The sequence below is a fragment of the Prionailurus bengalensis genome, chromosome B3, assembly GCF_016509475.1.
Source record: "Prionailurus bengalensis isolate Pbe53 chromosome B3, Fcat_Pben_1.1_paternal_pri, whole genome shotgun sequence".
Classification (NCBI taxonomy): domain Eukaryota; kingdom Metazoa; phylum Chordata; class Mammalia; order Carnivora; family Felidae; genus Prionailurus; species Prionailurus bengalensis.
Genome location: NC_057355.1, coordinates 136,335,571 through 136,349,364, shown reverse-complemented (window position 1 = coordinate 136,349,364; position 13,794 = coordinate 136,335,571). Strand labels below are relative to the sequence as shown.

The 13,794-nt window shown below is 51.0% G+C and overlaps 1 protein-coding gene across 1 annotated transcript in view; it reads right to left on the bottom strand.

Moving 5' to 3' along the window:
* The window catches only part of RIN3 (Ras and Rab interactor 3), a 123,171-nt gene that overhangs the window by 81,451 nt on the left and 27,926 nt on the right, over window positions 1-13,794 (bottom strand). The window contains exon 2 of the mRNA XM_043556879.1: window positions 2,037-2,241. Within this exon, the coding sequence (XP_043412814.1) occupies window positions 2,037-2,241 (205 nt within the window). The remainder of the gene's footprint in view (window positions 1-2,036; window positions 2,242-13,794) is intronic.

Genomic DNA, 13,794 nt, shown 5'->3' with positions numbered 1-13,794 from the left:
GTTTCTGTGTCTCCCTCTCTCTCTGCCCCTCCCCAGCTCTCTCTCTCTCTCTCTCTCAAAAATAAATAAACACTAAAAAAAAAAAAAAGAACCTAATAGGGAAGAGGATGTTTCTCAGGGCCTGGGGCCTGGGAACATTGACTGGGACACTCACTGGCCTGAGCCCCCGACTCCGTTTTTCCACACGGTTTTATCATCCGCTCTGAAGCCGTCAGTTATTTCCAAACAGAAAACTTTATGGCGGGGAAGGACGAAACAACAGACCTTGTTTTCTCGAGCACGACAGTCTCACAGCCTGCCCTTCGAGCTCCCTCCCTGCTCATCCCTCCAGAGGGATCTACAGACTCCCAGGCTGCCCCTGGTGCTGCGGTGGGACTCGCCTGGCCCGCGGGGCACCTGCCACCATACCCAGAGGAGGCCTCCCTTGAGCTGCGAAGGATCCTGCTGGGCTGTCCGGCCTCACTCCCTATGAGTGAGGGTCCCCACTCCCTAGGGCAGGGGCATCTGTGACACAGGGAAGTTGGGACGTGGTTGGAAGCCCCTAAATTCTGGTAATCCTGGAACTGCGGACTTGATGGATTCTATCTAGTCCAAGGTGAATGAGTCCACTAATCAACGGAGCCCCGTGTATTCGGAAGCTTGGCGCATTCCCTGGACACAGCGAACATAGACTGCACACTGCATCGACGCTGAACCCCGGAGGAGTGCTCAGTGGCCGAAAGGCATGATTCCACCTGCACGTGCGTGTATCACACAGCACGGCAGCAGCCAGACTGCCTGGGTTCAGCTCGGGCCCTTGCTCACTGAGTCATCTGGGGGAGGTCACTCAACTTCTTTGCCTCCCGGTTGCCTCCTCTGTGAAATGGGCATAATTGTAATGCTTACCTCAGAGGGCTGCTGTGAGCCCAAAGAGTGATGATTCACAGACAGACCTGAGACTAGTGCCTGGGACTCAGTAAGTACCTGATGAATCCTGGCCGCTATCAACATGGGGCTCTGCGTAAAGGATGCCTGGAGGGACACACCATGCACTTAGAGCAAAAGAGGCTTCGGCAGCAGACTGGAGGTTGCCGGGGGCAGGGGCGGAGGTGGCGGTGGGGGGACTGGATGCAGGGCTTCACGTTGGGGCCAGGAAATGTCTGGCAGATGTCTGACAGGACCGGTGCTCGGACAACACTGTGAACATACTAAATGGTGCCCTTGACAATGGTTAATTTTCTGTCATGGGAATTTCACCTCGATAAAAAAGAAAACCGAAAAAAAGACTCCTGGGGAGTGGAGTAGAGGCTAAAAGAGGATAGATGGCAAAAACTTTGAGAAGACTCTACTCCTTACTTTGTCACGTCTGTCCAGTTTGATTTTTTTTTTTACAGTGAATACATATGCCTATCACTTTTATAATTAAACGAATTTTTTTTTTAAAGGAAGTCGCATGGAACAGAAAATGCGTGGGGTGGTGGTCGGTGGCATTTGATGAGCTCTGATTCACTATCTACGGATCTTTCTTCCTCTGCAATGCCCCTATCACCTAGAGCAAAGCACTTTAATTGATGGGCCCATTTCAAAGTGAGAGAAAGGGAGGCCCACTCAACTCACAGAGCCTGACTCAAGAGCTTTTGCCTCCATCACACAGCCCCCTTATTCTCATATGTCAAATAAAGGGGTGTAACATGATTTCTCAGGTCCCTCCAGCTCTGATATCCTCTGGTCCCAGATGCCTGGTCCTGTCCACAAGCCAGTCTCCTAATATTGAAGGCATTCCCTTTCTTCTCCAAGTGTCAACGCAGGTGCACGAATGCCCAGAGCAGCCCATGCCAGCCACACAGTTCCCTGCTCTCCAGCAGGGACACCAGACCTCCCGCCAGTCTCTCGCTCCTGAGTTTGGGGAAAAGACACCCCAGTCGAAAAGCTGATAAACCCAAGAAAGGAATGTAGATGGCCGGTTGTGCAGAGGCCAGCTGCTTGGGTGGGAGCCCAGGCAGCTCCTTGTGGCTGTGCCCGCCCACCCGTCACAAGGTGAAGAGACCCCAACTCACCCCAGCCGCCTCCCGCTGCAGGATCCTGGCTGCCTCCACCCGGCCCAGACCCAGCTGCAGCCACACCGGGCACGTTTTGATGAGCTTCTCCAGGACGCTGATGCCCCGCCGTGGAAGGCAGTTCTTCGGGGTGACCGGCAGACAGGGCCCCATGCCACCTTCCTCCTCTTCTTCCTCTCCTTGTTTGCCAACATCTGGAACAGGACTGAGAACAGAATCAAATGATCAGCCCATCCTGCAGCCAGCCCAGAGACTGGTGTGTAACAAACGGGGATTCGGTTCAATGGGTCAGTTATTCATCTAGCATCTGTGAAGCCAGGAGTCCTTTGGGAATTAAAAAAATAAGCCATGATCTTCCCCTTAGGGTGCTTACAATAAAATGGGTCGGATACGCACAGAAACAAGCAGCGGAAGCATTGGGATAAACATAACAGAAGCACAGTGTTACAGAAGTAGCTAATTCCAACCCAGGATGGCTTCAGGGAAACACAGCGGGCATTGGAGCAGAGCTCTGAAGAGAATTTTTAAAACTTTTATTATTTTTATTATTATCATTTTTTGTACCTCTCTCTAGAGGGTGCAAGTGAGCCAGGGGCAGAGAGAGAGAGAGAGAGAGAGAGAGAGAGAGAGAGAATCCCACAAGGGTCAGAGAGAGAGAGAGAGAGAGAAGCGGGGCTCTCTCACAAAGCGGGGCTGGTGTTTTACCTGAAGCCGGTCTTGTGCTCACCTGAAGTGCGGCTCAAGCTCACCTGATGTGGGACTTGAACTCACGCACTGTGAGATCATGACCTGACTCGGTCAGATGCTTAAGGGCTGAGCCACCCAGGTGCCCCTTTTATTATTTTTTAGTTTATTTGTTTATTTTGAGAGAGAGAGAGAGAGAAGAGAGGGAGAGAGAGAATCCCAAGCAGGCTCTGCACTGTGGGTGTGGAGTTTGATGTGGGGTTCAAACTCACAAACCAAACTCACAAGCCAAAACCAAGAGTTGGATCCTTAACCGACTGAGCCACCCAGGAGCCCCTTAAGAACTTTTAAATTGAAGTGTAACTTACAGTGAAACATACAAGTCTTTAGTATACATCTAGACAGAATTATATATGTATATATATATGCTATATATATACCCGTGTTAATTATGTATATATGTATGTATACATATATATACATACATACATATACCCATGTTAACTACCACTCAGATAGAGACCAGTGCTATTGAGCTCTTAAAAGTGGGTTGACTGAATTGAGACCTGCTAGGAGTATCAAACACACACAGGAGCTGAAGTCTTGATATGAAAAAAAAAAAAAAGACTGTAAAATTGCTCATTAATAATATTTTATGTTGACGACACGTTGAAATAATAGTTTGAGTGTATTTGGTTAAAGAAAACATTATTAAAATTAATTTCACCTGTTTCTTTCTACTTTGTTTAAAGTTTATTTATTTATTTTGGTGGGGGTGGAGGGGTGGAGACAGGGAGACAGAGAATTCCAAGCAGATTCCACACTGTCAGTGCACGGCCCGATGCGGGGTTCAAACCCATGAACCACAAGATCATGACCTGAGCCAAAGTTGGATGCTTAACTGAGGTGAACCACCCAGGCGTCCCTCCTTCTATTTTTTTAATGTGGCTACGAGAAAATTCAAAACTTCATTTGTGGCTTGCATTGTAGTTCTATTGCTCTGATACAGACATTTCCAGAAGGCTCCCTTATGTCCCTCCTAGTCAACACTCTCTGCTCCCCAGGGTGAGGATGTGATAGGTCGGGGGGAGGGGGGAGAAGGAGGCCTATCACAGGCCTAAGAAAGAGCAAAACCAAAGTAGAGGTCCAGTTTAAGAGACCTCAGACCCTCCCCCAAATGCTCTCTCCACCGGAACCCCTGCACACAGAGAGTTTTGATTCTGAGGAACTAAATCTCTCGGTGTATCTGCAGGGATGGTAACCCTTATTACCTAGGAAGCTGTGGCTGGTGCCCCTCTTTTGCCTGTGTCCCTGACTAGCGGATGCTAGTAAGGAGACGCCCTGTGGAGGGACAAGGCCAGGATGAACCCCGTTACAGGCACAGAAAAGTGGAACCAGGTGGTGGGGGAGAGGGGGTCAGAGGGCAGCAAGACCCAAAAGCCCTGATGAGGGAACGGCATCTCCTAAAGGGAAGGGCAGGGTCCTGGCAGGTCTTAGGTTGGAGGGAGGCTGGGAAGTGCTGGACCAAACAGGTCCAGCAGCGCTGTGTTGTTTAAGCAGCCGGGTTTTGCAGAGACCCGGCTAGGCGGGTGTGCGGTCAGCCAATGTGGGCGTGTGCTAAAATTCCCTCCTGACGCCCCCACTCCCAAATCCCTGGAGAAGCCCTCCGTCTCAGGGATGCTGGATGTGCAGGCACGGATACTTGTGGATTTCCCCTCCGGGTCCACGCAGAGAAGTGTGCCTGGTCACCAGGGCAACAGGAGTGGGCTGGGAGGGGCTGTAGGGCCGCCCTCTGGATGTCCACAGGCCGTGGGGCTGGGGCCCAGTGGGCCTCATTTGGAGTTCAAGTCCAGGGAGGCCCAGCCGATACTGATGTAACCTCTTCCCAGGCCCTGAAGGATGAGGGTGGTCACAGCATCTCCTCTGGGACAGAAGTGAGAAGGGTGGAGGCCAGAATTACCCAGAAAAGGGCCTGTTCGTTTGCTCTAACCCCTCTCCCAACTTGGAAACACAAAACTATCTTCTGGAACCAAAAGTCTTCCTGATCATCTTTAAACCTCCTTACTTGGCCTGGGGCCTCCCCCAGGGGCAGGTTAGGGTTCTAATGGCAGCTGGGGGTGAGAGCTCCAACTTCCTCTCTGCCCCCAGCTAGGCTTAGGCCTTGAATCGGCCTTTCCCTCAGAGTCTGTTTTCTTATCTGTGCAATGGGCAGGGGGTGGCCCGGAATATTCCTCCACTTACTGGGTGGCCTGAGGCGGGGCCTGGGCTTTGGGGACAAAGGTCCTCATTTTGTCCTATGGAACCAAAGCCATGATCAAACAAACAGGCTCTGTGAGAAAGGAGGGGGTCTGTCTTGTATTCACTTGTATTGTGAACAGTCTCTGAGGGTCTGCAAGCTCCAGATGTTGTTCCAGGCACTGGGTTAGAGCAGAGAAAACAAAACCAAACGAAAACAACAAACCTCATGTCTAGGAGAGGGGCCAGGTGACAGACAAGGTGAACGAGTGACCTAGAGTGCGTCAGGTCGTGCTGAGCTGTACTGAGGACACAGATGTCTGGGGAAGGGCGAAGGCCTTCGAGCAATCTGACCCGGAAGCCTGGGGGCTGGCAGGTGCAGGGGTTGGGATGCTGGGGGAGGAGGAGGGGAGGTCGGAGGGGGCAGGGTGGGGGTCCCTGTAAGATTCTGGAGCCACTGGCAGAGGTGGCTCTAAACCCATATATATGAACACCTTCCCTGGGCTTCTGATTAGCAACTAGCCCACTACCACGCAAGCTTCCTCAGCAAGAAATGGGCCCCCTATGACCTCATGGGGCCCACGGGGCCTCATGGGGTGGCTTCTGGGCCCATGGAGAGTCTTCGAGGATCCACAGAGATGAAGCTGTTCCCTGCCCCCACCTCCCTGGGAGTCCCACCTGCATCCCGAGGACAGGGTGACCAAGGAGAAAACTGCCCAACCTCCAATGTCATGGGTACTGTGCCACCCTTGTGATCACATCCCTTCCAGCTCTAAAACCTTCAATGGCTCCCACCGCCTGAAGGATCCAATCCAGTCCCCTAATATTGAAGGCATTCTCTTTCTGAGCCTTGCCCCCTGCCAATTCCCCTACAAAGGGCTGCCCTCCATCAGCTCAGCAGAACCCGAGCTTCCCCACCCTGCTCTGTCCACCTGCAATTCCTTCGGGTTCCCTGTTACTCCCTCCCAACATTTTCTCCAACGGGCAGCCAAAAGTTTAGTGGATTGGACCAGAAAGCAAGAATCACACGAGGAAAGATGGATAAATTACACATACCAAAATTTACACACGTGTCATCAAAACACCTCGTAAAGAAAACGAATACTCAAACCATAGGCTCAAAGAAGATATCCGCAAAGCATACACCTAACAGAGAACAACCAAGTCGATGTTAAAAACAGACACAAGATTTGAAAATACCTCAAAGAAGAAGGCATACGAATGGCTAGTAAGCAGGTGAAAGACTGCCCAACATCATTAGTCATTAGGGAAATGCAAATCAAAACCACAATGAGATGCCGCGACACAACCACCAGGATGGCTAAAATTAAAAAGACTGACGTCACAAATTGGTGAAGATGGGAAGTAATCAGAACCGTTGCATGTTATTGGAGGGAATGTGAGTTGGCACAACCACTTTGGAAAAAGGCCGGTTTTCTGTTTTTTTTTAATTTTTCATTTTAAGAGAGCATGAGTGGGGGAGAAGGGCAGAGGGAGGGAAGGAGAGAATCTTAAGTAGGCTCCATGCCCAACACAGAGCTCGACAAAGGCTTGATCCCATGACCCCGGGCTCATGACCTGAGCCTAAATCAAGAGTCGGACGCTCAACTGACTGAGTCACCCAGGCGCCCCGAAAAAGGCAGGGTTTTTGTGTGTTTTTAATAAGTCTAAACAGACACCTACCATCTGGCCAGCCATCCCACCCAAGAGAAATAAAATATGTCCACACAAAGACCTGGACATGAATATTCATAGCAGCTTTCCTCATAATAGCCTGACACTGGTCCAGGGGTCCATCGATGGCAGAATGAACGACAGACAGTGGCATCTCACTGTCTATCTCACAACAGACTAGGAAGTGCTGATCCATACAACCACGTGGATGAATCTCAAAAACATACTGAGTGAAAGAAACCAAATGCAGAAAAACATACATACTGTCTGAACACATTTGTATGAAGTCCTAGTGGTATACTAAGATATGTGTATTTACGTTGCATCATATGTAAATTTTACACCAAAACAATACAAAAGCACCACCAATGAATACTGAACTCGAGCTAATGATACGTATGCTAATATATCCAGGGGTGCCCGAAACTTTCTTCGAAATGGTTTAAAAAGTAAGGTGGATTCACAGGAGGATAGAGGGATAGATGGGGATGTAATAAAGTAAATATACAAAAACATTAAGGGTATGTGGCGGGTATGTGGGTGTTAACTGAAAAATTCTTTCAACTCTTCTGCAAGTTTAAAAGCTTTTAGGGGCACCTGGGTGGCTCAGCCGGTAAGCGTCCAGCTCTCAGTTTTGGCTCAGGTCATGATCTCATGGTTCTTGAGTTTGAGCCCTACGTTGGGCTCTGCACTCACAGTGGGGAGCCTGCTTGGGATTCTCTCTCTCTCCCTCTGTCTGACCCTCCCTCACTTTATCTCTCTCTCTCTCTCTCTCTCTCTCTCTCAAAATAAATACACTTAAAATATTTTACAGTAAACTACTGGGGATAAAGTTCTCCCCATCCCTTGAGACCCATGGAGAAGAAGCCTTTCTGTTATACTAGAAGCCCTGGGTTTGAATCCAGGCTGTGTGACCTCTGGCCAGTTACGTTACTTCTCTGGGCTTCAGTTGAAGCATCTATAAAAAGGTAGTAATAACCCTTACATAAAAGGGTTTTTACGAAAACTCGGTGAGACAGAGGTCTGCCGGGTGCTTAGCACAACTCAGCCGATGTTAACTCTTGTCTTTCTATCACTCCAACCCTCCAACTGGGTTCTTGTCACTACAATTCTTCCCCTTTGTAGTCTTGATTTTAGGATTTAGCACATTTGATTAGAGTGACTGGGGTAGACATCTGTGTGCTGCACTTGGCTTGTAACCCAGACAACACCTGGCCCCAGGGGTAACCCACAAGTTCCAGCACCTTGTGGCTCAGCGACGGCCCCTGGCAGTAGGAGCTGATGTGGCCAGGCTGCTCAATACCAGTCATCACAGCAGCGAAACCAAATCCGACACGGTCTCAGCTCTGGGTATTTCCACCTTCGCTATTGTGCTTGAGCCCCACAGCCCAGCCCCAAGCTCCATCACTGGCGCTGGCATTCTGCGGTCGCAAGTGGGCGCTCAGAGCGCCCAAATGACCCCAAACCCAAAGTCAGCAGGGATTCGAGGATCAGAGGGTTCGGCCCCGCTGGCCTTCTTTGGCCTGGTCAGAGCAGACGCCCTTGTGAGCTCGTTCCTTTGGGGCTCTGGTGCTTTCGTGAGTCGGAGCAAGGCCCAAAGCTCCCCAGCCTTGGCTCGCTCCTTCTCTGCTGGCAGAGCAGATGACCCCGACACCCACATCCTCCCCCTCAGCGGCCAAACTCCAGCAGAAGGCCCTGCAAAGGCAGCCAGAGGAACCTTTGAGTAACGAGCGGCACTGTTAGCGAAAAGTAAGGAGCCTCAGAAACTTTAATGTTTTAATTTATATTTGAAAGAGAGACAGAGCTTGAGCAGGGGAGGGGCAGAGAGAGAGAGGGAGACACAGAATCTGAGGCAGGCTCCAGGCCCCGAGCTGTCAGCACAGAGCCCGATGTAGGGCTCGAACCCATGAGCAGTGGGACATGACCTGAGCTGAAGTCAGACGCTTAACCGACTGAGTCACCCAGGTGCCCCGAGGCTCAGAAACTTGACAGCAACTCCACTGGAATGAGCAATTGTTCACGACCTGTTTCCTTCGGCTCACTGGTGGGGGCCTCCAGTCAGGGCCTGCTGTCCAAGGACACCAGGCTGCCAGCCCAGAGGTAGTCTGGTCTGACACCCGAGGAGACCCTCACCCTGCACAGCATGGACACAGCAACCTGGTGTATTTGGGGGGACTTTCTCACCAGCTTCCCTGACGGAGGGGTGAACTGGCATGTCCTCGTCTCCCTGGTCTGGTGTCTATGTCCCTGTCACGGGCCTATGAACCTGGCTTTGGAGAGCAAAGCTCTGCTCGGGGTGGACAGGCTGCCCCAGCGTGGGGTCAGGGCACTGAGGGTGACGGCTTGGGGTGTGGGGCCTGGCTCGATGCTGCCTGTTCGGAAGGAAGAAATGGAAGGTGCCCAGCTCATGAGTGCCCCAGGCCCAGGGAGGCAGTTCAGAAAGTTCAGCGATGCCTCACTGTGCGGAGAACTGAGGCTCCCTTGTGCAGACTCAGCCAGCACTCAAGTGGAATGGGGGATCGAAGGAGAGGTTCCACCCACGATCCCAACCCCAAGAAGCTTCCAGATCAAGGGGGTCTATTGGGATGCAGAAGCCTGGTCCCTGCCCTCACAGGCCCTCAGGTCTGTGGGTGTGCTCCAGTGACGGATATTATGGGATGGCCAGATAACTGTACAAGGTGCACGGGCGCGCAGATGGCATGGGGGGGGGTGGATGGGAGGCGGCCCTGGTAATGCCAATCAGGGCAGTAGCCCGCCTGTTTGGTGCACAAGCAGCCCCCAGCACAACCATGTGTGGGTCTGCTCTGAGTGCTCTACACAAGCCCTTAACTTGGGCATCCTCCTACCCACACACCTGGGCTGCACTGTGCCCCCCAACACGGTACGTCCAAATTTTAACCCCTTGTACCTTAGAATGTGAACTTATTTAGAAAAAGGATCTTGTAGATGTAATTAAGTTAGGGATGAGATCATCCTGGGTTGAGGACGGGCCCTAAATCCAGCGGGAGGTGCTCTTACAAGAACAGGGAAAGCCCGCGAAGAGACACTGGAAAGTCACGTGAAGGCAGAGGAAGAGATTGGCTTAGGACGTCCCCAAGCCCAGGAGCACCGCGGGCTGAGGGGGCCACCACTAGAAGCTAGGAGAGAGGCATGGAAGGGATTCTCCCCCAGGGCCTACATATGGAACCAGTTCTGCAGATACAATGCTGGCCTCCAGAATTGTGAGGGAATAAGCTTCTGTTGTTTCAAGCTGCAAAGTTTTCCAAAGCTGCCACGGTCCTGGGAAATCAATACTCGACACCTAACAGTCCCAAGTCAAGATGAGGACGCTGAGGCACAGAGAGGTTAAATAGCTTACCCAAGGTCGCACAGCCAATACGTGGCAGAGCTGGGATTCAAACCCAGGCAACGTGGCTCTAGAGTTTGTACTTAAAAGCACTACACTATTCTAGTTCTTGAAGGAATTTAAAAAATTTCCCATGTATTTGCGTCTTTGTCATACACGGCAAAGGAGGTTAGATAATGTTGTCATATCATCTGGAATGTATACAAACATACACAGAGACATGTAAAAATGTACACAGAAATAACTTCCAGAAGGCTACGTAAGACATCATTAAAGACCGTTATTTCTGAGAAGTGCAGGGGATTTGTTTCAATTTTTTATACTGATTAGCATTACTTACATGATTAAAACGTATCTTAATTAAATAAATGTGGGAAAATACACCTGTTTGTCACATAAACGAATGCAGGGTGGAGAGCCGTTGGCTTTGGGGTCTCCCGAGCCTGGCTTGTAACCCAGTTTTGCACAGACTCTGGTGGGGCTTGGATGCCTTATCCAACCACTACGACCTCCAGTTTCCTCTTCTGCAAAGGGAGTAAGTACAACCAGCTGAGAGAATTTCTCTTGGGAGCAAAGCAGAAGCGGCAGGCAGGCACGTGGCATGAAAAGCGTACTCAGCGTGTGACGATGATTATGGGGTCACTAAGAGCGCGCCTCTAAAAGCCACAACTGAATTGCCAAATGGATGGCAGCAACCACCCTAAGCTTCAGAAGTCCAAAGTCCCCTCCTTTCCTTTTGAGGTGGCACCTGTTTCTCCAGCTGGGACAGGATTGTCTAGAGGTCCTGGAGGGGAGTGTCCCTGTCTGTGACTCTGGTGGCCGTGAGATGCAGCCATGCCTCAACACTCCCAGGGTGAGACAGGACAGTTACCCAGGACAGTTTCTTGTTCTCCATGCCGACTGCTCCTCAATGAAATGACTCCTTCTGCACAGACCGGAAGGGACCAGAAACACAAGGACCAGCGTGTGGGAGGTGTGAGACCTGGTAGGAAGGGACATCAACCTCTCAGCTGGTGCCATCTCTCTACAAACTCACCACTCGAGGGTCAGTGGACATTTCACACACTCTGCCCAGCACAAGGGCCAAGACCTGGGGCTCATTAGTCTCTGTCCCAGCCCCTGCCGCGCCCTGGCCAAGTGACCAAGGGCAAGGTATTTAACGTCTACAGGGCTCAGTTTTCTCATCTGTACAATGGAGCTGGTAACATCTGCCACATGCAACGCACACCAAGCAGCACCTGGTACATGATAACACTTCAAACAGGTCTTTATTCTGGCTGGGGCAGCCACATACACAGTCATGTTCTGTTTCTCCCAGGAACACCTGTTGCTACAGTGGCAACATACGAGATGGCCCAAGATAAGCAAGAATCTAGGAGCCGCTGGGGCACCAAGAGGGTTAAGCACCACCGAGAATGAAGACAGGTGCACCTGTTCTGAAAATGATTGTCAAAATCTAAGAGAGACGGGATGGTGTGGCCCAGGCCCAGCGGCCCCTCCCAGGATGCACACGGGCACAAGGAGACGATGAGGATGGCTGGCTGCAGGGGCGTTTGCAGTGACCAGACAATGGGAATGACCAAAGTCCATCCCTAAGAGAATGGGTCCATAATTTGTGATTCTATCCACCCGGGACCATCACGCAGCTGTAAAAGGCAGGAACCAATGCAACACAGTTAAATCTCAAAATCCTGTTAGTGTCCTGATTTTAGTCCTTGTGCTGAGGGTAGGTAAGAGAATGTCCTTCTGTTTGAGAAACACCCACTCAGATACATTGGGGTAAAGAGGCACCGTGTCTGCAACTTAGAATGAGCAGAGGTGACAAAATGTTCACTGGTGGGTCTGGGTGAAGAATGTACATACAAGAGTTCTCTGTACTATTCTCATAACTTCCCTGGGAGTCTGAAGTTACATTAAAAGAACAAATTTCAGGGGCGCCTGGGTGGCTCAGTCGGTTAAGCGTCCGACTTCAGCTCAGGTCACGATCTCACGGTCTGTGAGTTCGAGCCTCACGTCGGGCTCTGGGCTGATGGCTCAGAGCCTGGAGCCTGCTTCCAATTCTGTGTCTCCCTCTCTCTCTGCCCCTCCCTCGTTCATGCTCTGTCTCTCTCTGTCTCAAAAATAAATAAACGTTAAAAAAATATAAAAAAAAATAAAAAGAACAAATTTCAGGGGCGCCTGGGTGGCTCAGTCGGTTAAGCGTCCGACTTCGGCTCAGGTCGTGATCTCGCGGTCCGTGAGTTCGAGCCCCGCATCCGGCTCTGGACTGATGGCTCAGAGCCTGGAACCTGCTTCGGATTCTGTGTCTCCCTCTGTCTCTGCCCCTCCCCTGCTCACACTCTGTCTCTCTCTGCCTCAAAAAAATAAATAAATAAATAAAACATTTAAAAACATTTAAAAAATTAAAAAAAGAACAAATTTCAAAATCACTCAAACCTAATGTTGAGCGAAATAAGCACATTACAGAAGGAAGGAACATAAGCAGGTGTAAACACACACATGCCACAGCTCCGTGTCTTGTTTGTGGATACAGACACACCCAGTTCAGGATGCCGGTTCCTGCCGAGGGGAGAGGAAGCAAATGGGACCGGGGAGGGGTCTGCAGGAGGCTTCGGCCAGCTCTGTGACCCCTGATTTATTTTTTAGGGGATCTGCAGCAATAAGCCAAAACGACAAGGATTTAACAAAACTGAATTATGGGTACTCAGGGCATCGTTATGTTTTCCCCTGGACTTCTGTGTGCTTGAAATACTTAATTAAAAAGCAAACAAAACACCCACACACCTTCCCCCAAGATCTCAGCGTGTGTCACAGGCTGAGGAGATACAGGGTGGGAGGTCCCCAGGCAGCCAAGCTTATTATTCCCTCTGCCAGCTCAATTTCTACGGTACACTCCAGCTTTTGTTTGTTTGTTTCGTGTCGTGAAGTCAGTTCTGGAGCGTGAGGGCTGTGCCGAAAGGCAATGAAGATAAGCCCAGCCTGGGGGTGGTTCACCAGTTCAACCAGAGAATCAAGCCCCAGGGGACTTGTGGGGAAATCCTCGGAAAACTGCCACAAGGTCACTAGAGAAGAAGCCAGAGGTCACTGGGGCCATTTTTCTGGAAGCCACAGGACTCAGGCCAGGAGCAGCAGCTGATGCCAGATGGAAAGGCACCGTAGAGGCCCTAAGGTAATGACCAAAGCCAAGCCACTCCACCTGGCTGAGCTCCAGTGCCCCCCACCGTGATCAGGGAGACCAGGCCACCTCCCGGAAGGTTGCCTGAGGATCACGTGGGACGGCAAGAACCCAGCCATGGCTGACGCATAACAGGTGGTAAGCCCTAGAGGGGATGGGGCATTTGGGACAGTTCACAGGGACGTCCAGATGTGCAGCGACTGCTGATTTCCACAGTGTAAACACTGCCGGCCTTGCTGACAATGAGCCATCAACGGTTTAACCAGCAGCTCGCAAGGTTCCTGAATAGCTACCCACAGGCCTTTGTGAGCCTCCAAGCCGCTGGCCTCTGCCTCAGATGTTCCCCTAATGCTGAGGCTCTCTCTGTGGCATCCCAATATGTACTCATTGTATCTGTTTGACGACTTCTAGTGACAGGGCGGCTGGCTCACTACCTCACTGGGCAACCCATTGTGAGAAGCAGTTCTCCATGTCTATGGAGACGAAATGTGTTTCTCTCAAGCTTTCCCTCTTGTTGCTTTCTCTATACGTTATAGGGCCTTGGGGACCACTCACCCGCCCCCACAGAGCCCTTCAGCTATATGAAGATGGCTGGCACACCCCCTCCCCCACCCCAGGTCTTCTCTCCTCTTGGATGAACAGCC